General features: G+C 40.1%; 1 protein-coding gene across 2 annotated transcripts in view; it reads left to right on the forward strand.

Annotated features, from left to right (window-relative positions):
• Positions 1–8,854, forward strand: part of TMX3 (thioredoxin related transmembrane protein 3) — a 36,799-nt gene extending 27,945 nt beyond the window's left edge. For both annotated transcript variants that reach the window (XM_043443993.1, XM_043443994.1), the window contains exons 14-16: positions 2,502–2,631; positions 3,805–3,873; positions 5,396–8,854. In XM_043443993.1, the coding sequence (XP_043299928.1) occupies positions 2,502–2,631; positions 3,805–3,873; positions 5,396–5,656 (460 nt within the window). In that variant the 3' untranslated portion in view covers positions 5,657–8,854. The remainder of the gene's footprint in view (positions 1–2,501; positions 2,632–3,804; positions 3,874–5,395) is intronic.
• The last annotated feature ends 16,449 nt before the right edge of the window (positions 8,855–25,303 follow it).

A 25,303-nucleotide genomic window follows, 5' to 3' on the forward strand; every position in this document is an offset into this window, starting at 1 on the left:
TCACCAGGCTCCTCTGTCCATGGGATTCTCCAGACAAGAACACTGGAGTGGGTTGCCATTTCCTCCTCCAGGGGATCTTCCCAACCCAGAGATCAAACCTGCGTCTCCTGCACTGGCAAGCGGATTCTTTACCATGCACCACTTGGGAAGCCTCATGTTACAATAGAAATATGTTTTAATAGGATTTTGTAATACTGTGTATGGTAAGGATTTTGATACAACCACTTTTTATAATGTTCTTGGAGGCAAGCCAATAAAGTGATGCGATAAAACATTGTGAGCAAGAGGCCAAAGCCATTTGCACCTGATAAACACCTCCTTGATTCTGGATAATACTCAGAATTTCTAGAGATGGATGGACATTCTGTCACGAGTATTATTTCCAGTGTGAGTTATGTGATAGTGGAAGTTTTGCTACTGCTATGGTCAGAAGTTTGTACTTTTTTTTTTTTTTTTGAGAGAAGAGAGCATATAATGATGGTTATATAGTAATTGAAAGTCCTCAATGAACACTTCTCCTGTGACCAACACTGGACTGGGTGGTCAGTGTGCGTTTTCTGACTTTTACGCTAACTCAGTAAGGTGTAAGAACTATTATTCTTTCCATTTTATATAGATGAGGAAATTGAAATTTCTTAGAAGAAACTCAAGGAAGTTAACTAATAAGCCAAATGATGCCCAGCAAGTAAGTCAAAGAGACCCAGGCCCCGAATCCAGATCTCTAACTCCAAAAGCTCCTCCCCACTTGTACCATCAGTACTGACACATAAGTTAGTGGAATTTAATCAGTATTTATGCCTAGAAGTTTTTAACTTAGGGCAAAGTGCGTGATATTATATGATAGTTTAACACTGTAGCTTTGACTGTGTTTTTTACTTTTTCTCCAAGGAAATAGGGTCCGCTCAGACTTTTGGTCTGTTAAATTATTTTTTATTAGGTTTCTGTGAGCATTGTTAAGAGGGGATAGAGTGAGGTGTTATTTTTCATCATTATTCAAATTGAATTATCTCAGAAAATATCGTTTCTAGTTCAGCTGTGTATTTTAACTTCTTCATAAAATATATTTTTGTAGGAAGACCAGGTTCTTAATTCATTCCATAAAAATAGAATTTTGCTACTGATCCAGTATAATGATAATTGCTATAAGTCAAAAAGTCGTTTCCTGTTTTTGTGAACAAGAATGAAGCTAAGATTATTTTTTAATTACACAGTTAATTGTTGCCTAATAATACAGGATAATAAAGTACCCCAGTACCCAGTGGCGTAAAACAGTACTCATGTATTCTCCCACTTGTCTGGGCTTGGCTGACCCTCTCTGGGCACAGCCCCACGTGGCTCCAGGCTGCCAGTTAGGTCCAGGCCTCCCCTACCTCTCACCCCCATCCCAGGCGGGTATTTTCCTGGGGATCCGCTGCTCGTGGCAATCCCGGAAACACGTGAAGATGCGCACGTGGTCTCCCTGGCGGAAGCATGTGGTGCGGGGAGGGGTCAGTTACTCATGTGGTGATCATACAGGGCTGTGAATTGTTCCTACTGTAGAGTTCTGTACTTTTGTATAATACGAGACACACGAATACCCATAAATGGATACAGATAGACACATGAATAACTGTAACCTGGTAAGTAGGTGGCGTACAGAATGAAGCCCCTTTCTATAATTATGCAAAATCCTATCCTTGAAGGGAAAAAAACAAGTTATTTGAAGTAAATGACACATTAGTAATATTACATTACGGTTTTTGTCTGCAAACTGAATTGACATCTAGAATGTCCCTGGAGCACCCAAGAGGATGGGGTGATTGTACTGTGGGGTGGTGGCAAGTTGAGAGGCTTTGGAATTGTGTTTATTGAACCACTGTTATGTACAGGGGATGTGCTGGATATTTAACTTGAATTTTCTCATTTAACTTCTTTTACAAGATAAGTCCCCACACCCCCACCTTTCAGCTCAGTTCAGTCGCTCAGTCGTGTCTGACTCTTTACGACCCCATGGACTGCAGCATGCCAGGCCTCCCTGTCCATCATCAACTCCCAGAGTTTACTCAAAACAAAGTCCCCCACCTTTATTCACTTTTAAATGAAAAATATTAGATTGAAGCTGCATTGGGGGAAAGCATCAGAGTGGACCACAGGCAGTGACTCTGGAGACGACACTTTCACTGAAGTGGGCTGCGTGTGATTAACAGTGATGGTATTTAACATAGACTTGTGCAAGAAATTACACTGCCCAGAAACGGGTGCTTCATACATACTAACTTTTGTCTTTAGGTTTAATTGTGAATATTTAGCTGTCTGATATTGTATACTAGCAGTTCTCATAAATGTTAATTTAGCTATTTTTTTAAATTGATGCACAATTTGAAATTATATAAGCAGAGGAAGGCAAAACTATTATAGCTCCCTTTAGTACTATTAGTTATTTGGATTTAATTCAAACATCAGAATACTTGTTGTCTCTGTGTTTAACATGTATTTTGACTTCTCTGTTTTTCTATTTTCAGTGAATTGAAAGTCCCAACTGTGGTTGTACTGAATACTTCAAACCAACAGTACTTTTTACTAGATAGACAGATTACGAATGCAGAAGACATGGTCCAGTTCATTAATAACATCTTGGATGGCACAGTAGATGTGAGTTGTTCACTATAATTTCAAAGGGGTGATGGGAGGACATAGAGATGAAATGAGTTCTTCTCCTCTGATTCTGAGAAGAAGATTCGTCCACCCCTAGGGTGGGGCAGACCTCTGTCCTCCCCAGTTCTCTCACACTGTAGGTGGAATTGGTTCCGCAGGCTGTCGGTGGCAGGGGGCACTGATGGGCGGAACGCTGTTAGGAGGGTGCGTCAGGTTGTCAGGAGGTGCTTGACGTGGAGTCAGAGTCGGGGCTGTGGAGGCTGAGAGGTGTGTGGGGTACAGAGCCATCCGACGGTGAACTTCTCGATTCTTAGTATCTCTCTGGATTCACAAATACAATTGAATAACGTCACTTGGATTAGTTTTCTTAAAAAGCCCTGTGAGTAACACTACAGTTTCTTAAAAGATCAGGAAATGTATTTAGAACCAGCCTGAGTGGACTATCCCAAATATAATTCTATAAAACATTTCTCAGAATGATGAATGGATAATCTAAACTGTTTTTTAAGAGAAAATAGGAGATTTCTGTGCTTTCGTGAAGCTTAATTATTTTGTGAGACTGGTTTCAGCTTTACACAAACTGTATTTGAAAGTTGGCTCACAGGGTAACAAGTAGTTCTTCTTTGGGAACGCTCTTAACCACATCGTAGGAGTTTTGTTTGTAAAGCTAACAGTTGTTCAAGTGAGGCTCACTTGTGTGAGTGAGAGCCCATCTGTATCAGTTAGTGAGATTCGGGGGGGACAGACTTCAGGGGGTGCTGAACACAGAAACTGGATGGATTTTCGTCAGGAATTTCGCCCCCTCTGCCTTCCAGCCGTTTCCCTTTGGGTTTCATCACCAGGGGGGCTCTGCCTGTAGGACAGGAAAGATGCCCTGCAGCAGCTCTTACCACGCTCAGCTAAGCTCAGGAACGGGGCAGGCCTGACCCGCGGCGGGTCAGCCTCAGCCAGAGCGCTGGGGAGGACGTGTTCTCAGAGAATCAGGCTGTGTTCATACAGGAGGATAGAGGCAAGGAGGGACGGAGGAACCAGGAAGATTACTCCACGACTCCTCAGGTGTTCTGTGTAATCTTTTGTAGTCACCTCTTGACCTACCATCGTAAGAATGATTACCTAACAGATAAATGATAGTACTGAAATAACAATTTGTTTTTTCCTGTTAACTTTAAGGCCCAAGGAGGTGATAGCATTTTGCAGAGATTGAAACGAATAGTATTTGATGCCAAATCTACTGTTGTGGTAAGTTGTGACAGCGTGTTTGGTGTCATTGATGATTGAGAACATAGGGATATAGGTTTTGTCTAACTAAGATATTAATAAAATTTGGAGTTTCAAAGGATTTGATAAAAATACATCTTACAAGATGAGATCTAGTACATATTTATGTTAAGAGAAGATACTGATCAGATGGAAATTAAGTTTCTCCAGTTGTTTATTTCTGTATGATTGGTGAGGCAACTGGAATTCAGGATCACTGAACTCGATAGCGTAACTTGGTGTTTTTCAGAGTTTCTTTCCTCCTCCTGCCCTTCTCAGTCCTTAGATCTGAAACCCTCTTGCTGAGAGGTCTCAGAAATCTCTCTTACTGTCCCAGCTTCTGCTGTCAGCTCGGCTGCAGAGTAGCCCTAAATTTGTTGGAGCCTTAAACGTAGTTCTCTCTGTCTATCTTGAGCTACTCCATGGGTGTTTTCATTCATTGTGGCCTAAAGCAACTAAAACAGAACTGACCTTCCACTGGTGAGAAGTAGCCGCTGCTGATCCTTGCCCTGCCCCTGCGCCTTCCGCTTGCCTCGCCCTCTCAGGGGCTGGGCCCTGCTCACACGTGTGACTGGCCTCCGCGTGGTTTCCTCTCCCATCCTCCTGCCCCGTCTCCAGGTCCTCTCTGCACCTCTGTGTAATCACTGCTACTGCAGTAATCGGTCTGGTCACTCTCCTCCCCTTTTGCAGTGACTCCTGTCACCATTCTCTGTCCGTCTCACGTTTTCTTCTCAGTCTGGGCCCACCCTGGACCCCGGCCTGCCTTGTCCTTACTCACACTGAAACTTCTGCCTCACGGCTCCTTGACTCCGTGATGCCGCTTTGCATTATCTCACTCCCAAGTGACCCTGTTCTGCTTCGAATTTGTTTAGTTCTCAAGAGTTAGAGTTACAATCCATAGACTACAGTATAGTTGAAAAACTCAGTCACGTTGCTTTTACTTCTCTGGGATCTGAGGGAAATTACTAAGTTAATTTTAGTAAAATTACTAATTAACTTAGTAATTTCTAACCAGTCAAGTAAAAAATGTTCCATGAAGAGAGTATTACCTTCCTTATGGTAAATAACCAGCCTTCTCAAGCCAGGATACAGCTGTAAAGCTGTTGGCACATAACACCCACCTCAAAGAGCTTTGTGATTAATGTGAGGAAAACAAATGTCTTTTGAAAAGGGAATGGATTGGTGTCCACCTGAGACTACCAGCAGCATTGTTAATCGGCTGTCCTCCAAAACAAAATAAAAAGTTTTAATTAAAAAAAAAAGATAATGGAGGACTTGGTGCCCTTTTTTGCTGCCAATAGCTTGGCTCCACGTGCTCACATACACGGATATAAATGTCTGAAGTGTCTTTCACAGGGTATTACTGCAGAAAAACTGACATTGATTCAGTGGAACCGAAAGCAGGTTGGCTGGCCGCAGGAGGAGGAACTCTGTAGCTGCTTCCCAGTTCCTTGAGGGTTTCTGTATCAGGCGGTGTCTCAGGGGCCTCCTTGTTTCTCCACAGTCCATATTCAGGAGCTCCCCACTGATGGGCTGCTTCCTCTTCGGCCTGCCCCTGGGCGTCATCAGCATCATGTGCTACGGCATCTACACGGCCGACGCAGATGGAGGCTACATCGAGGAGCGGTACGAAGTGTCCAAGAGCGAGCCTGATGGCCCGGAGCCGGCAGGAGAGAGCCAGGAGCCCCCGGAGCCCGGGGCTGGGGCGTCTCCGCTGCCCGCCCCGCAGGAGCCCAAAGACGTGCTAGAAAAGAAGAAAGATTGAGGCTCGACTCGGTTAGACTGTGTGATAGGATTTCACGTTATTAAAAGAGTCTATTTATTGAATTTAGACATTTAATCATGACCTTTCCAGAAGAGAACGTGGTATTTGTATTTTGCTAACATCAATTGCATGGGTTATAAAATAGTCCTTCCACAAACGGGGAGATGTTTGGAGCAAAGAGATGGAAAGTTTGTCTAAAACAATCAGTCAAAACACTCCGTCAGAGTTTACCTTGTAGATGTTGTTCTACCAGACCAGTTCTATTTGCATGTTTCTCTATCTGAATATTCTGTGACAGAATTAAGATTCTTGGGCAGAATATTTAAATCGGCCAGTCAGGTAGAAGATACATGTGTCATAGAGAAAAATAACACCTCCACCTCGCACCATGCATTCTCCTCGTGTTTTGGATAAGATTTATATGGACAAAATTAAGTCTTTGAAATTTAGGCACTTTAAAGAGAACTAGTAACTTTTTCCAAGGATCAAATTAAGATTATGAGATAAAACAATTTGGTTTTATATAGCATAGTGATTTTATTTTGTTATTATTTTTAAAGGAGAGGAACTGTTACTTTTTACCTTTATACTCAGTTGCATTATAAAACTTTCATAGGGGCCTATGTTGTGGGCCTGTATTGTCTTATGTTTAATCTTTGCCGCGTAAACAGGATTTGCTTGGATCAGTGATTTCAGGTGACAGAATCGGTGTCTCAGCCAACACTGCGGAAGGGGCGGGGCTCTCTGTTACTCCTGCCTCCCCCATGTTAGCCAGAACAGCCTACTCTTGTTTCTCTTTTATATATTGGGATTTCATCTAAAATTTTTCTCTTATAAAAAGCTCCTGCTGCTTTTTAAAAAGTAATATATATCACATTTTTATGTTTATGGCATAGTAACTTTATGGTAACTTATGATCTAATGTGTGTGTACATGGGTGTGTGTGTATATATACCCATACATACACACATATAGAATTTATTGACATCTGTTATATAATACTATGGGCGTGCCTGTTCCTAATGAGTGACATAATCAGCCTATGAAGAAAATTCATGTCCAGTAATTAAAGAGATCTGCCAGTTGCTTTCTGCATCCCCCCAGGTGTTACCCATTTCAGCCAGTGCCCCCTCACCTTTCCACAATGGAACAACATAGGAATTCTATCCTAAGTAATGTGCAAAATTGGTATTTTTTTAAAATAATAGTATGGTATGTTTATCATAGATTAGCTTATTTTTGAGACTTTTATTTTTGAGCTAAGTTGAGGATTTTTATTAAGTGACTGTTATTTGAGTGATTATACATTGAATTATGAAACATTTAAAAATGTTTCATCACTTGAAAAATCTGTAATTTATGGTCCGATACTGAAGCTGTTCAGGGCTACAGTCCCCAGGGCAGCCTGGGGTTATTTCTGATGCCATGCTGATCACTACTAACCTGAAGCTCTTGCGTCTTAAGTCCTAAGGAGCCACTAGTAATTACTTTCTTGTACCTTTTAGTATACAATAATTATTTATTCTTAAATTTGTCACTTCATCATCATCATTTTTATAAAGGAAGCACATAGGCAGTCACAGGAAATTGCAGGAAACACTAGAATGAAATGGTATTCTTAAATGGAAATGGAATATAAATACTGTTAATTTAACAAGGAAATTTCTCTCTAACGAGTTAACAAGTGAGTCTTTTGGAAAATAGGTATTGATGTTGGCAGTGGTCAGGCTTGTTTTGTTTTGTGGGTGTGAAAGCCTTAGCTAAACACAGATCCTTGGGCTCAGCCTGGCAGGGACGTTGCAGCTTGGCCACTACCAGTGACAAGAGGAGGTTGTGAGAATGTTAAGGCTTTTTCCTTCATGTTTATCACTATCAGGTGCGTCATCTGTGTGGTTTTGTCTTTTGTCAAGCACACCTGTAAATTAAACAGCAAAACAGGAAAAAGCAAAAGCAAAGCTTAGTATGTATCAACATAGTTCAGTGACCTTTGTATTCTGAGATTTTTCTCATCTATTAAGGCCTTAGTTCTTTGTTACCTTTTCACAACTCTCTACTGTTGCCTCATATTCTATTTGTGTTTTCAAAATGTGATGTTGGGGAAACAAAAAGTATAGATGGTTTGTAAATGATTTTTTTTTTTAATTTTGCTTTTTAGTTGTCTCTAAGATACTGTCACAGTATCTTCACAAAACAAATTGAAAATTTTTGCTCACTAGTATGGTTTTCCCTTCAGTGTGATAGCAGGGTTTATTAGGAATGTTGTTTTCATTTTAGGAAAAATTACTTCAAAATAAAGGTAGGTTTCTTTTTTTTTTTTTAAAGGTAGGTTTCTTAATGAATCTTATAGAACATAGATACACTGAACATCCTAATTCAGTGATGGATCTTACTGTTATCACATGTCAGTAGGGGGAATATCCTTTAGTTAAGTTGGACTTCTGCCTTCTCTTTCAGTTGCAATAAAGTTCTCTTTCTAACTTCTGAAGTCCAGGATCCTATATGCTTGCCATTGCTTAATCCGGTGCTCACAGTTTTTAAAGATGTTTCAGCGAGAGAGTGTTTTTATCAGCAGCGCACTTCATTATAGCTGGCAGTCCTTTTTGTTTTATTGTATGCATTGCATTAGTATTTCTGAAACTGCCATCTGAAGTTGAGGTGGATTCGACCGGGGATTTCCATCTTCTTTACACGTGTGCTCCCTGGTGTCTGACGTAGAAATAACATGAAGAGCTAGATGTCTAGAGGCTGAAGGACTGGTCTGTATGAATAGTAAACCAATTAGTTATACTGTTTTTATTTAGTGGATATTTGTTCTTACTGTTTCTTGTGTTTTGTTTCAGGGATGTTTTTGATTTTGCAAAAATATTTTCATCATCACTTCATATGATATGGAGGTAGGGCAGGGAAAAATCACTCAGCTATTCTTATTACACAGAGGTTGTTCAGACAAACTGATGTTAAGACTATCAGTTTATTGATGGGATTAGGTTTGCCGTTTTATTTTTATAAATATATATTTTTTCTGAATGTGTCTGAGTCCAAGAGTGGGCAGAAAATAATTTTCTACTTTGGACTAATCTATAAAGGTTTTTGAAAGTCTGTATTATTAATACTAACTTGTTGAACTCATGGTCTCCTGCCTTAAGGCACCAATTGTAAACCTTCATTTTTCTAAATAAATTAATTGAAAACATGTAACCATTTTATTTTTACTATTTATTTTTTGGTTCTCTGGGATGCAAGTTTTTCTCTGTGCAAGCAAAAAGGGCAGTCAAGACTCATCTTCCACAAAGTAATTTTTTTCCCTCTTGTTAATTGTAAGTTATTTGTAATTATAGAAACATAGTTTTTAAAAATTTAAGCAAATTTGATAGAGATCAGGTTGTAATTAATTATTTCGTATAGAAGATGAAAAACCCGAGATCCATGAGTTTGATGTATTTTGTATTTGTAAAACCTGATCGTATTAAGTATTAATTGCAGAGTTTAAAGCTAGAATAATTGGATTTGAGTCCTTGATCCAACTGCTAAATTGTAGTTTTAGACCCAGCACCTCACTCTCACTATCAACAAAGTGGAAATCTAGAGTCTCAAGGTTTCTTCTCTAAAGTAGCATCAAATGGGGAGAGTGTATTATCGAAAAAACAGATTTGCTTTGATCATGTATTTTTCACACTGGATACACCATGAGCGTATCTCTTGGTGAGAATGTCTCTGGCGCAGGAATGGCCCATCTGTGTTTAGGCTGCCGTGTCCAGGCCCGTCACCAGGCTCCGCTGCTCCAGCCTTGCCTGACTGCAGCCCAGCGTCAAAGGAGCAGCGAAAGGCGTCCTCCTATAATTTAAGGGGGATCGTGGCATTTGTCTGCTCAGAACATTCCAACGGCTGCTTCTCTCATTTGGCAATAACAGCCATGTTACTGATTGAAATATGTCCCCCCATATTCATAGAATGAAGTTGCAACCCCTGGCACCTCAGAATGTGACCTTACTTGGAAGTAGGTTGTTAACAGGCATAATTAGCATAAGCGTGTGTTTATCACTCAGTCATGTCTGACTCTATGGCTCCATGAACTGTATAGCCCTCCAGGCTCCTCTGTCCATGGGATTCTCCAGGCAAGAATACTGGAGTGGGTTGCCATGCCCTTCTCCAGGGGATTATCCTGTTCCAGGATCAAATCCAGGTCTCCCGCACAGATTCTTTACCGTCTGAAGGGAAGCCCCAGTTAGCATAAAGCCATACTGAAATGGGGTGCGTCCTAATTCCATGTGACTGGTGTCCTCACAAAAAGGGGAGATCTGGAAACAGACACTTACATGGAGAATGCCAAATGAAGATGAAGGCAGAGGTTGGGGTGAGGCTTCTGCAAGTGAAGGAAGGCCGAAGATCACAACCGCGAATCTCCAGAAGCGGGGAGAGAGACGTGCGACAGAAGCTGTCTCATGGCCTCAAGAACTAACCCTGGCGACGCCCTTATCTTGGACTGCTGACCTCCAGGGACAGTGAGAATGAAATCCTGTTGTTTAAGTCAGCCTTGGTGTGGTCCGACAGAGCCTCTGGTGCTTTCCCACGGCCCCCACGTTTTCCCACCTGCATCCCTGCCTCCCAGCTGCTTGTTCACGCCATAACAGCCTCTGCCCCTTCCTGTCCCCAGACCCCCCTTTGCCTGGAATAATCTGGATGTCCTCAGGGCTCACTCGCTGTTTTAGGTCACCTACTCTAATGCCAGTCTTAATGAGTTTATCAGTTACACCTGCTGGCCGCCCACTCTGCCTAATCCCTTCATCCCGCAGCTTTATTTTGTATAAGCTCTTCTTTATCATGTATGTTGTTTGTTGACTGCTTCCCCTCTCAAATACACAATAAATGTAAGCTCTGAATGGCCTGACTTTTTTTTCCAGGGCTATACTCCCAATTGCTAAAACATGCTTGGCAAGAGGTATGCATTCAGTAAGTGCTCGTAGAATGAGTAACTGAATATAGTGTATTTATATAATGATGTATTTATCACTAGCATGTTTCAGAGTTGAAGGTTTCTGATTTTTTTAAAAAAAGCATGTTATTTTAGTTGGTTTTAAATACATATTCCAAAAGTATCTAAATACTTAATAATTAAGCAATAAAAAAGATAATTAACATAGAATCATAAGCTTTGGAAATTTTTCTGTATTTATAAAATATGTATTAATGTGGAAAATTGTTACATTACTTAGGATCTAAAATCTTAAAATCTATATAATCACTGACAATAAGAATAGATTAGGGATCAGGAACTATGGGAAATTTTAGGTAATCTTATTCTCTGTCCCTCAGTAACAATGAAAAAATAATTATCTATTTTGCACATGTCTGTCTAAAATTGTTAGCCTTTGTAATAATTACTATGGGCTTCCCTGGTGACTCAAGACAGTAAAGAATCTACCTGCAATGCAGGAGACCTGGGTTCGATCCCTGGGTCAGGAAGATCCCCTGGAGGAGTACATGGCAACCCACTCTCTTCTTGCCTGGAGAATCCCATGGACAGAGGTGCCTGGTGGGCTACAGTGCATGGTCTTGCAAAGAATCATATTTTTAAGTTAAAGATTCTTAACCAGTAGAGCTTTATCAGGGACTTAAACAGCAAGCTTATCAGAATTACAAGAGCATCAATTGCCTTTGATGAAACACGTATAAATCCTAGAAAATCTATTTGGCTGGTCTGGGATGAACGTCTTCTTGAAGCCAGAACAGTGAAAAAACCTTCCCTGGTTGATTTTGACATGTCTTCCACGTGGTGAACCAATAGCTTAACTGATTACTAGGAGGGGTCAGGGTGTCAGTGCCTTTGAGAGAAAGTTGTAGTTTTTGTGATTTCCGTGTGAGCTTTCAGAAGTCAAAAGACGATGCCAGAGTGTGATGTGCTTCAGTAGCCCTAGCGTGACCCAAGTTGGCCCCGGCCGACCAGGAGTCACCTTGCCAGCATAACAGTAGCAGCTTCAGGAAAGTGTTTTTTATTCTTGAAGATAAGAAAGTAGGTTATGTCCAGCTGAGATCATTTAACTCTCATTTCCCCTCGAGATGAGCAGTGGTGCAATGGACTGGAATCCGCCTCTCCTGGTGAGGGCGTGCAAGACGGGGGAGCTCAGAGAGGTGTGACCTGCGCAGCAAGGTTTCAGACTTACTGGCTTCATCATCATGAGTCGTGTGTGTGGAAAATGGAACGTAAAATGCAAATGTGTATTCACAGTGGCACTTCTTCTACACTGTCTAATGTACAATGAGATTTTATGTGACCAATAACTGGTCCCAAATAGAAATTGTGTACCAAGATGTTCACTTAGCAATGTAAGACCAAAATTCAGAAATAGCCAACGCACAGTTCTGCAGTGGGGGGCATTTCTGCTGGACCATCTAGAATGCGCTTCCCTGGTGGCTTAGTAAAGAATCTGATTGCCATGCGGGAGACCTGGCTTCGATCCCTGAGTTGGGAAGATCCCCTGGAGGAGGGTGTGGTAATCCACTCCTGTATTCTTGCCTGGAGAATCCCCATGGACAGAGGAATCTGGTAGGCTACAGTGCATGGGGTTGCAAAGAGTCGAACAGGGCTAAGTGACTAAGCACAGCACATCCAAGAATGTAGTTCAGTTCTAGACAGGGGGACTTCTGTGATCAGAGCAGTCTCTTCACTGGGAAATTGGGTTATTTGACTCTAGATTGTAGAATAAGAAGAAGAAAATGAGGAGAACTTAATTTCCAGGTGCCCATGGAGTGATACCGGCCAGAAGGGAAGAGATGGTACCACGGCTCTGTCCCAGTCATTCTGCTTTTTATCAGGTTTGTGTGTTCTAGCATTTTTTTTTTTTTTTTTACAAAACCATATTATAAAGACTTCTTATTGTGTATATATAGAGGAAAATAAGTAAAGCAAGTATGGCTCAATGTTTACAATGGGTAATTCTAGGTAAAGAATATGTGGGTATTATGTACCCTTTACCTAGAACCACCAATTGCACTATTTCGGCAACTTTTATGTACGTTTAAACTTAAAAAATAAATGTTAAGGGACAAAGCAGAGTAAGCATTATAGTAAACTCTCGTTTCCTTGTCACAATCTTGGAAATACAGCCCGAGGGTTTTTTTTTTTTTTTTTGCCTAAACACTCATAAATTACCCTCCAATACTTGTTTTCAGCTCACTTCCCAAGTCTGGGCAAAATTGGCTCTGGAAGTCCTCAAAACACAGCAATATAGAAACATTTTCTTTAAAGCCCCACAAGGGGTCAGCAAACTTTGTTTTCTGTAAAGGGCCGGATGATAAATAATTTAGGCTTGGAGGACCACATATGGACTCTATGTCACAGATTCTTTACTTTTTTTTTTAAGCTCTTAAAAAAAATGTAAAAAAAAAAATATTTTTTAGCTCAAAGCCTCTTCAAAAACAGGCTGCAGGCTGGATCTGGCCAGCACGCCACAGCTTCCCTGGTAGAGAGTAGTTACCAGATCAACAGCTAATTCCAGATACGAGGGGGTGTGTTCTGTGCCCCAGTGAAGAAGCCACATCTGGAACAGAAGCTGCTGGTGGAGTTGCCACCTGATTCAATTTTCAATAATCCACTTTCATTCTTCAACACCCATCTGTTTTCTATATAGGCACAGCAGGCGATTTGAATGGAACCAACACCCCTGCGTTTTTTATGTCCTTGATGACGGCAGTAAGTCCTGCGGTCCTTCCAGGAATGTGGTATTGCCTTTGGTTTACTATTGTTCAAAGGCAGAGCCTTTGAATCAGGGGAGGGAAGGATTGGGAATTTGGGGTTATGTACAGGATGGATAAACAACAAACCCAGAGAACTGTATTCACTATCCTGTGATAAACCATAAAGGAAAAGACTGTGAAAAAGAATATGTATATGTATAAATGAACCACTGCTATATGGCAGAAATTAATATAACACTGGAGATCAAGTATATACTTCAGTGAATGAAAAAAAAAAAAAAAAAGAAAGCAAAGGCAGAGACCGTTTCAGGGACTTCCATTTAACTCTCCCTGTTAAATGGCCCTCAAGCCACGGTCAGATGACCGTGTGGAAATCCTGAGAAGCGCTATACATTATTTCTAATTATCCATTCCAGAACCAGGAAAAATAATCACAGAGATGGGAGAGCTGCTGTGAGATAGACTTGAGACCAAATGGCTTATCTGACCTGCTAGCTCCTTGCTCTTTCTGGTGGACCACAGGAAGTGCTGTAAATTTTGAGTCAATGTCTGTGAATCCCTAATAGATGTCTGATTATTTTTTCTTCCCCAAAGCTTTCATCCTGGTAACAGGACAACAGGACATTTAAAGACCAGCAAAGAAGATGATTTACACTCTAATTTTTTTTTTCTTTGCTGTGTAGTAGCATCTTTTCATCAATGGAACCTGGTTTCCCCTGAATTTGAGGGTCTCTGGATGTGTGAACTGGGAATTGATTGAGGGCCATTGGCCCTCTTTTGGGGGATTCAATTCAGACTTCAATTTGTCAGGCTTGCGTGCATGCTCTTTCACTCAGTCATGTCCACCTCTTTCTGACCCCATGGACTGCAGCCCGCCAGGCTCCTCTGTCCATGGGGTTCTCCAGGCAAGAGTACTGGAGTGGGTTGCCATGCCCTCTCCAGGGCATCTTCCTGACCCAGAGATTGAACCCATGTTGCCTGCATTGGCAGGTGGATTCTTGACCACTGAACCAGCCCTGCAGCTGGAACTAATGGGAAACATGCAGAAAAAGGAATTGTGGAAAATGCTTTTCAGCCCAGTCCAGTAGATGCTTAACAAAACCATCCCATGTGGTTATTCACGCAAAGCAGCACTGTCCTGAATTGCATGTTTCATTCCTTCACACTGTTAAAAAGTGATTTGTCATGTATATATTTATATATATGCCTATACAATGTTATTTAGTTTTGCATGTCTCCAAGCTCCAGCACTCTTGCCTGGAAAATCCCATGGACGGAGGAGCCTGGTGGGCTGCAGTCCATCGCGATGGTCACTACAAGTCAGACACGACTGAGCGACTTCACTTTCACTTTTCACTTTCACACATTGGAGAAGGAAATGGCGACCCACTCCAGTGTTCTTGCCATGAGAATCCCAGGGACGGGGAGCCTGGTGGGCTGCCGTCTATGGGGTCACACAGAGTCGGACACGACTGAAGCGACTTAGCAGCAGCAAGCTCTGTGAATTCTTCTGCAACTTTGTTTTTCACTCAAAGTTGTTTTTAAGGTGAATTATCCTAGTTTTGATTCTCTCAGAAGCAGACCCTGGAACAGGGTCTGAGTGAAAGCAGTTTTTGTGGAAATTTCTGAGAACACCGGTGGATAAATGGACTGATACAGGTGGGCAGAGGCAGCCAGTAAAGGTTGTGTGTTAAAGCATCAAGTGCAGTGGGTGACTGAGACTTCATTATGTAGGAGCGCAGACACTCTGCAGAAGGCAGGCTCTGGCAGCTGAAACCTGGCTGAACTCTCTCTCTCTCTGAATGACTGAGACAACCTTGAGAGGACAAGTAACTAAAGTTTATTTCTCCTCAGAGAACCAGATGGAACATTAAAGGATAACACTTAGAAATTTTGACTCCAGGTGACGCTACCTGGGCTCCCCAGGTGGTGCTAGTGGTAAAGAATCCACCTGTCAATGCAGAGGACGTTAAGAGACATGAGTTCAGTCCCTAGGTCAGGAAGATCCCCCGGAGGAGGACATGGCAAACCACTCCAGTGTTCTTGCCTGGAGAATCCCAGGGACAGAGGACCCTTGTGGATTACAGTCCATGGGGTTGAAAAGAGTTGGATATGACTGAAGCAACTTAGCATGTCACTACTTACTGGGGAAAAAATTGGCTAATCTATTTGAATGTGTCTGTTTTCTCATATGCAATACGGAGGTATTAATCACACTTACATCATGGGGTAATGATGAGAATTAAGCATGGTCATCAGTGTACAACACGCCCCATGTGTGTCCAAGTGCCTCTCGTCTGTGTTGCCCTCCTGCCAGCACACATCTGGGCTCCCTTCCCAGCCACAGTCGCTGGGACGCTGCGACACCAGCCAACGGGATGGGAGTGAAAAACGACTTGGACCATTTCCAAGCCTGGTTCAGGAGGACCGTATGGTTTGTCCCATGCTCTGTGCCCATTCCAGCAGGCTGGAAGAGAGATAACCCCTAGGGAAACTTGCAAAGTAAAGATAGCGGAAACTTTCTTATCCTGGGTCCAGAAATGACTGCATGAGCGTGAGCCACGTTATGCTGTTGGCTGACAAGTACCGTTGGGCAGGCTAGAAACAGACTTATCTGTTTTTTGTCTTTTTTTTTTTTTTTAACTTTATACATTTGGGGACTAATTACAATTATAGCAGCTTGCATTAAACTAAATAAAACACTATTTATTATTTTGAAATTCATGACTGGAGGCAAGTTTCTTATGCCAAACCCTAGAGAGAGTCATTTTATTTGACTTATTGTATTATAATGGATTGTGAAAAATGTTCACTGCATATCTACTTTGTGTATAATGAAAATACATAAAGGATTTTGGAATTTAGTTTGTAGAAGCAAGCATTAAAAAAAAGTACAGGAAGTGCAGCTCAGTGCTCTGTGACGGCTTCTAAGGGTGGGATGGGGGGGCTGGTGCTGGGAAGGGGGCCCCAGAGAGAGGGGATGTGTGTATGTGTGTAACTGACTCACGTCACTGTAGCAGGAACCAACACAACGTTGTAAAGTAATTACACTCCAAATATACATATATGTGTATATATTTAATTGAAGACTCTTGAGAGTCTCTTAGAGAGTGAGGAAATCAAACCAGTCAATCCTAGAGGAAACCAACCCTGAATATTCACTGGAAAAAATGATGCTGCAAAGAACTGACTCCTTGGAAAAGACCCTGATGCTGGGAAAGACTGAAGGCAGGAGAAGAAGGGGACAAACAGAGGATGAGATGGCTGGATGGCATCACCGACTCAATGGGCATGAGTTTGAGCAAACTCTGGGAGACAGTGAAGGACAGGGAAGCCTGGCATGCCCAGTCCATGGGGTCGCAGAGAGTCAGACGTGACTTAGCAACTGAACAGCAACAACAAAGAACAATTAAGCAGTGTCTCAATTGTTTATTATAATTTGCTTCTCAGAGTCTATAATGTTCACAATTATGCCATGGAACTACCCAAAGGATATTGGTATGCCAGAGAATGAACCCATGACAAATACCGTGTGATATCGTTTATAAGTGGAATCTGACAAAAGTGGAGAATAGAATGGTGGTTTCCAGGTGCCGGGGAGCGGAGGAAACAGGGAGATTACTCAAAAGGGACAAAGTTTCAATTATGCAGGATGAATAAATCCTGGGGAGCTAATGTATTGCATGGTGACCATCATTAATAATACTGTATTACATACTAGAAATTTGCCGAGAGTAGATTTTAAGTGTTCTCCCCACACACTGAAGGAAACTATACAAGGTGATGGATGTGTTAACTAGTTGACTGTGATAATCATTTCACAGTGTATCCACATATCAAAATATCACCTTGTATATCTTAGAGATAAACAATGTTTATTTGTCAATTACACCTCGATAAAGCCAGGAAAAATTTTTGCTTTTCAGTTACATAACAGCCACTGATGGTGCCTGCAGGATTTATCCTTAGGAAAAGATGTTGATTTATTCCTTTATCCAGTTTCTTCACTTGTCCCCAGGTTAGTCTTGGTAATCCAATTTTCCTTGCCAGTGATTGAAACCACCCACCCACTAGAAATGGGCTTGGGGCATATCTTCTGTCATTTCTCCCCTCAGAATGCTTACTCTCAGAACAAAAGACACACAGGAAGAAACTTCTTGTCTTCCTGCTGATTGTTGTGGAGTCAGCATGAGACTGCTGGAACTCTGGCATCCATCTTGTGTCTGTGAGACATTATGCTGAGAGCCACGCAGGCAGTGTGAAAGGATGAAGAGAACTTTGGGCTTAAGCTCGCCTACGTTCTGCTCGCCTCAGAACTTCTTGCTATGTGAGATAAAGCATTTTTATTACTGTTTAAACTGGCTTGGGATGAAATTTTCTGTTACTGTTAGCTGTATGCCTCTTAAATCTTCCACTATCTTCAAAATGTTTATGAAGAACGTTTTGTTTATGAAGAGCAGGTAGACGCAAATAAAACACAAATACTTATTTCTGAATAAAATTTCCAAATCTATTCTCATTTAATCTCTATTTTCTACTATTTAAATAAAGAGGAGAAAAAAATTATTTAAACAGACATATTTAAGAAAATTAAAATTTTATACCGTTTTTCCTAATTTAGTGTGATAAGGATGAGTAGTAAGGATGAAGGTATAAGTAATCACTGTCATATTGATCAAGGGAGATACCAACTTCATATTCATTGATGTGTTTCTGCTTTATGATCCTTCAAGATTGACTAGCAAGTTTAGAATTTCTGACAACTGAGTCAAAGTTGAGCAATCTTCTTAATATGCACATGAATAAAATAAGACACTTTTCGGGGGTTAAAAAAAAACAATGCCTAACTTACTTGTTAAGTGTATAACATTTTTTTGCAGCAGATCTTTTCAAAGTTAGCTTTTAAAGAAATCATCTCTTGCCCTGGTCTTGAAGGAAGGCAGAAACTAAATCCCTAATGCCTCTGTGTGTGTGAATGTGTGTATTTCTCATTGCTGCTGGTGTATCTTCTGTTGGTTGATTATCGTTATTTTGATGCATAAGATGTCGTGTGTGCTAAGTCGCTCTAGTCGTGTCCCACTCTTTGCCACCCCATGGACTGTAGCCCACCAGGCTCCTCTGTCCATGGGATTTCCCAGGCAGGAATACTGGAGTGGGTTGCCATTCTTTCTTCAGCAGATCTTCCCCACCCAGGGAAAAAACCTATGTTTCCCATGTCTCCTGCAGTGCAAGTGGATTCTTTAACTCTGAACCACCAGGGAAGCTCTAGAAATTATACAGTAACTATTTCCAAACAATTCTGCAGTCTGTTTTATTAGACTAAAAAGTCAATTTTTATTTTAATACACCACAAAAGTGTTATTTTTGAGAATAAAACTTAACATGTAAGTATACAGAAGTGGTTTAAATTTACCCTTTTTGAGAAAATAGGTGAGTACCATCTAAATACATTTTTGCCATATTCTAGTTAATGCCAAGAAAAGGGCCCAGAATTTTTACTGCTGTGTTCTTTCAAGTTAAATAGAGACAGGATACAGCCAGGAATCAAAACCAGAGCAATAACATGAATTAGAATCAGGTTAGGATGAGCGTGGAAATAAGGAATTTGAAAATCAGTTTTTAAAAAGGCTGCAAACAGGAATGAGGTCAGGTATAAAGAAGGCTGGACACAGTGGGGTTAAGGAAGTAAATGTTGCATGTCACAGGTGAAACTGGACAGGCTGTGTGGGACCTTCTTCGTGACTTGTGGGACCTGGTCTCATCTCTTTCATCCAACTCAAGCTCAGATGTTAACACTCAACATAACTAGCTTGGCATTTGTCTTGAAGTTATCAATGATTTATACTTATATGTGCCTCTCTAGATGTCTTACTAGAGTTCTTTTAAAAGCAAACAAACTGTATTCTTTAGACCTGTATTTTAGACACGTATTTTAAACTGTATTTTTAGAACCGTAGTTTTAGGTTCACAGCAAAACTGAATGGTGAATATGGAGATTTCCTGTCCACCCTCTGCCCCTCACCAGAGCACAGTCTCCCCTGTGATCAACATTCCCAACCAGAGTGGTGCATTTGTTACCAAGCATGAACCTACAGTGACTCATCATAATCATCCAAAGTCCATAGTTCACCTTTGGGTTCATTCTTCGTCTGTACATTCTACGGGGTTGGACGAATAGAAATATCCAAACATTTCTCCATCACTGTGAGATCACACGGAGTATTTTCACTGCCAGAATCCTCTGTGCAGCACCTATTTTCTCCTCTCTCCCCATAACTCCTAGAAATCACTGGTCATTTTACTTTTCCAGAGTGCCTTATAGTTGTAATCGTAAAGTATTGTAGTGCTTTCAGATTGGGTCCTTTCACTTGGTAATATGCATGTACGTTTCCTCCATGACTTTTCATGGCTTGATGACTCAGCCCTGAATAATCTTCTGTTCTCTGGTGTACCACAGTCAATTCATCCATTCACCTTCTGAAGTACATCTTGGTTGCCTCCAAGTTTCGGCAATTACGAACAAAGCTGCTGAACACATTCATGTGCAGGTTTTTTGTACGCACATGAGCTTTCACCTCCTTTAGGTAAACACCAAGGAACATAATTGCCACATCATAGGGTAGGAAGTATACTTTGTAAGAAACTGTCAAATTGTCTTCCCAAGTGGCTGCCCATTTACATTCCCAACAGCAGTTAATAAGGGTTCTTATTAATCCACAGCCTCATGAGCATTTGGTAAGTGTTTTGGATTCCACAGTCTAATAGGTGTGTAGTTTTAATTTTTAATTGTTTCAGTTTGTGTTTCCCTGATGATGTATCGTGTTGAGTGTCTTTTAAATGCTTATTTGCTATCTGTATATCTTCTTTCGTGAGGTGTCTATTCAGATCATTTTCCCATTTTCAAACTGGGTTTTTGCTTTCCTACTGTTGAATTTTAAGAGTATTTGCATACTGTGGAATCCGTTCTTTTATCAGCTATATCTTTTGCAAATATTTTCTCCCAATCTGTAGCCTGTCTTTTCATTCTATTGGCAGTATCTTTAATGAAGCAGAAGTCTTAATTTTAATAATTCTAACTTTTCAATTATTTTTCATTAATCATGCCTTTGTATCTTAAAAGTCATTGTCCTTCCCAAGGTCATCTAGACTTTCTCTTATATTATCTTTTAGAAATTCTAAACTTTTGCATTTATGTCTGTGGTACATTTTGAGTTAATTGTGAATGAATGAATTTTTAATATACATTTTTGTATTTTATTACATGAAATCATTACAGATTACTGAATAATTTGTCTGGTATTAGGAAACAGTTTTTTAGAAAACATGTCACATAAGTAAGAGACAAAGGTTTATTTTTCAGTTGATCATAAAGAAAAGTCAAGACCTTGGTATTGGCTTAATTATGTTAGTTAATTACCTACTTAGATTTGATCATTCTAGGTCACTCCGCTTAAGACTAATGTTTAGAGGAAATTTCCAAAGTTAGGGAACCAGTAAGAGAACTTGCTTTTTGATAAGATTAACAGTTGCTTAAACAATATTCCCTACTCTTACAAACAAAATGTTATTATGCCCCATCTTAGAGATGAGGAAACTTGAGTAAACAGAATTTAAACTATTTGTGCAAGATCTCAAAGCTAGATTATGATGGTCACCAAAACTCATTTCCCTATAGCTCCCCAATTGCTCTCAGTGTAGCAGCAACTTGAAGTTGTCCATTTTCAAATTCCTCTGTTTCCTTTCTTGGCTGATTCCTACTCAGTTATAGTTTTCTGTCTATGTGATCTCCTCTTCAGTGATTTTTATTATTGCTTTGTCCTAAAACCAGGTTTCATTTCCATCGCAAGACAGTCCCTGCTTTGTTTGTTTATTTACTCCTCCAATATTTTGTTCCAGAGAGAAACTCTCTTTAAGAAATCACTCAAATGCTTTAATTGCTTTTGAAGAAAAGAGGTAGTGAAATGTCAAGCGAGAGCCATCAAGTTAAACACATTTGTTAATCTATTTAGTCATCTAGTTGAAAGAATAAGAAAAAGAACCCATCTATCTCTAAGCAAATTTTACTGAAATGGGTATTTGTTTAGCACTGTACTCACAACATGTTTTGCAGAAGACAATAAAATTTCTCTACAAATTTTTTAGCATCACTATATATGCAATCTATTCTGGAAGGTAAGACAGACAGAATACACTGTGTTATTCAACTGCTAGGTCCTAAGCCTAGACTCCAAGTGTAATAGTAGCATCTAGACATTTAATGTCTACATGCCCCTGGAAGAGGGCATGGTAACCCACTCCAGTATCCTTGCCTGAAGAATCTCCATGGACAGAGGAGCCCGGAGGGCTACTGTCCATGGGGTCACAAAGAGTCGGACACAACTGAATGACTAAGCACAGACATTTACAAACAATTTACATGTTCTATAACTTCTGATGATTACTTGTTTTAAATTATTTCATTATAGAATAACTGTATACTTGAGAAATAGGTATAATTACCATTCAGTTTTACAAATGAAGAATCTAAGGCTAAAGTGAAACAAACAATGTGTCCCGTGTTATAGAAGTAAACATTTAAGCCAGGACTCAATTGCAAAGCTTTTCATTATGTTTTCATTGCACACTTCTGAAGAATTTCATGGATTACTACAGTTGGGGTCGGTTTTTGAAGTCAATATTGGATAAGAAATGATTGCTGGGATTTAAATGAATATTGGTAACAAGGAAAGAAGTCCAAGATCATAGAATAAAATTAAGGCAGGTCATGAATCAATGTGCCGCTAGTAATACATGAATTACTGTGCAAAGTCTGAAGGGTTTATGACTGAGAGTAATGGTGAATAATACTGTATTGTACAAATAGCAATCACCACTGGTTGTTGATTTGCAGTTTCAGTTTGTAACACTATGTCGTTTACTGCTTCTGAATTCTTGAGATGTATTGATATATAATCTGAGTATATATAAGCAAATGATGCTGAAAATTGCTAAAGGCAACATGATTCATGGCTGATATATTTCTGAAACAGTGTAATTATTGAAATGTACATTCTATTTATTCAGATTTTTATTCTTTCTTTAGTTGAAGGTGAAATATGATTATCTCAAGGGACCCAGAGTGATGTGATATAAATGAAGAGAAAAAAAAAAAGTCATAGAATTTGAAAAATCATCAGTGGATTAGTGATTTACTGACAAGTCTGATTTGGCAGAAAGTTGGCTTTAGGAGGTTGGGTAGCCAGCAGTTTCACATGAATAATAATAAATCTAAATTATAGGAAAGGAATGATGACCTAATTCACATTATGCTATTTGTTCCAAAGTTTTCCACTTGGTTGAAATATTAATACTCTGAATAAAAACTCTGAAACTACTACTGTTCAAGGACATCCCCTCTGATTCCTTATTTCTCCTCCTCAGTGATGTATGTGTGTGCTCAGTCGCTCAGTCGTGTCCAGCTCTTCGTGACCCCATGGACTATAGCCCGTGAGGCTCCTTCATCCATGGGATTCTCCAGGCAAGAAGACTGGAGTGGGTTTCCATTTCCTTCTCCAAGGGATCTTCCCGACCCAGGGATCGAATCTCGGTCTTGCACATTGCAGGCAGATTCTTTACCATCTGAGCCACCAGGAAGACTAGAAGCAACTATAAGGTAATAAAGTACGTTTGAAATATGGTTACTCCTCAAGAATATGATAGCCTAGAGAATAAAAAGTATTTTAAAACCCTTGGCAAATCCAAAGCACTATAAGAATACCAAGTGGTTAGGCAAAGCTTGCTGGTGGGGAGGAGGAGGGCAGTGACTGTAATTTGTGAAGCAATTCAGAATGTATTTCATTCTTTGAAAGCCAAATGGGCATAAGTAGTTGAATTCAAAGTATATCAGAGGGCTATAAAAAGAGGATGTGGGTTGTGTGTTTGTATGTGTTTGGGCCACGTTGATGAAAATGCATAGAAAAAAAATAAACAATTTCAGTTATTTTATTTTAAAAGTCTGTATAATGAATAAGTTGGGTAGATTGAATTCAAGTAGACTTTATCATCCCCTACACATTAAATGCTTTGTTTGGTATTACGAATTTTTAAAGATTTATACATTAGGGGCCCCTCTCAGTTTTGAGGGAAACATATGTGGGAAAATTATATAATCAAGGTGGTTAAGACTATAAGGTAATTCTTCAGCTATTGAAGCACAGAAATCAATACAGCTTCCCTGACTTACACCTGTGCCCACTTTCAGGCACATGAATGGGGGTTGAAGATTGCTTTGGGGTTTGTTGTTGTTTTTGGGGCACTGTTTTCATGATCTCTTTAAACTGTTTTTGTTCACACTGTTGAAAGTGTACCTTGGTGATAATTTTGAAGGTAAGAAAATACTTATCACGAATGCCAGAACAAACTGTGAAAAGCTTACGTTTACAGATAGACCCAGCACCAAGAAAATCTAGAACTATAAATTGCTATTATTCTGGTTGCTTGTGTGACTTAGAGGAGACAACTTATCAAAAATGTTTATTAACTAAGCATTTTTAGAGTAGAAAGGACCTCCCCCCCAGCCCTCTTTTTGTATACAGCGCAGAGGGTATGCTTTGCACTTTGACATAATAGTGTTTTTTCCCTAGCTACCCGTTCTGCATGTCACATAGCTTGTTACTAACGTGGCTCCTGAAATAAGATAAATAGAATACTCTCAGCCTTCTGAAGGGGAAAGGAAATGCTTCAAGGTAATTCTTTAATATTTAACTAAAAATCTCCTCATTGGTAATAAATGATAAGTAATTTTTAATAGCTTGCCATATTTTATATTTTTCTCTCCACATCCAGGAGCTGGACCTTATAATAAAACAGACTGTTGTTATCTTATAATCTAATTGATAAATATATCATTTAATTGTAGCCTTTTGTCAATAAAAATGATCAAAATTTGATTTCTATTCATTGGTCTTAAATCATAAAGAAATGCATTCTAATAACTTCCATTCTTTACTCCTTGCAATTATTTTGGTCTTATCATTTGCTGCTCATTTTGATCCTACTTGAAATTTTAGGATCAGCTCTTGACATCTGATTAATTAAAAATCAGAGGTACAGCTTATGTTATTTTCAAGAGGAAAGGAACTCTCTGGGGTGCCCAGAATTTCCTCCTGTTGTTTATACTCATTTTTAAAAATGGAATCCTGGCAGCAAATAATACCACAATCTGTAAATAATAACCTGCTGGGATGGCTGGAGGGGCAGCAAATTGATGACAATGATGATAATCAATACTGTGGGAGTTGGTAATGTTATATGAATTATTTAGTTTTATATTTCTTTCTTAGGAACAAAAAAGTTCAGTGGTTGAGCAAACAAATGTTCTCATTACATCCTGTCAGTCATCTATAACCACACATTGTTGGGTGGTTATTTAGAGAAAGATTATATCTGGAGGAACAAGTACCAACTCAGTGACTTTCCAATAAAACACAGCAAAACTTTGAAAGAGCAGGTTTCCGGGGACAAATCAGCCCCTGTGGCTCCCCAGTAAAGTTTATTATCTCTAAGCCATGCTGAGCAATATTTCTTAAATAAAAGGGTAGCTCTGCACAGATCCTCTTGAAAGAGCAGATACGATATCAGGCCCGTGTGCTGACCTTCGGTGACCAGCTGTATTTAAAATTATGAATTTGGTTATGAGTGAGTAAACTCCGGGTGAGTTCAGCTACCTTCCAGTTCCTCTCCAGTTCGTAGCCAGCTCAGGGTGTTCTACTGAGACCAAAAGGAAACAGACTATTAAGAAAGACAACCCCTGGGGAGAGGCACGGGATCTCCATGGAGGACACTCATGAGGACTGTCCTCTTACGACCTTGACTCCTCCCAAAAGGCCCCACCTCCTAATGCCCATCAGCTCTAGACTTAGGATTTCAACGCTTGAATGGGGATGGGGGAAGGGCACAAACATTCAGAGTGTG

This window comes from Cervus canadensis, chromosome 23 (assembly GCF_019320065.1).
Source record: "Cervus canadensis isolate Bull #8, Minnesota chromosome 23, ASM1932006v1, whole genome shotgun sequence".
In the NCBI taxonomy this organism is placed as follows: domain Eukaryota; kingdom Metazoa; phylum Chordata; class Mammalia; order Artiodactyla; family Cervidae; genus Cervus; species Cervus canadensis.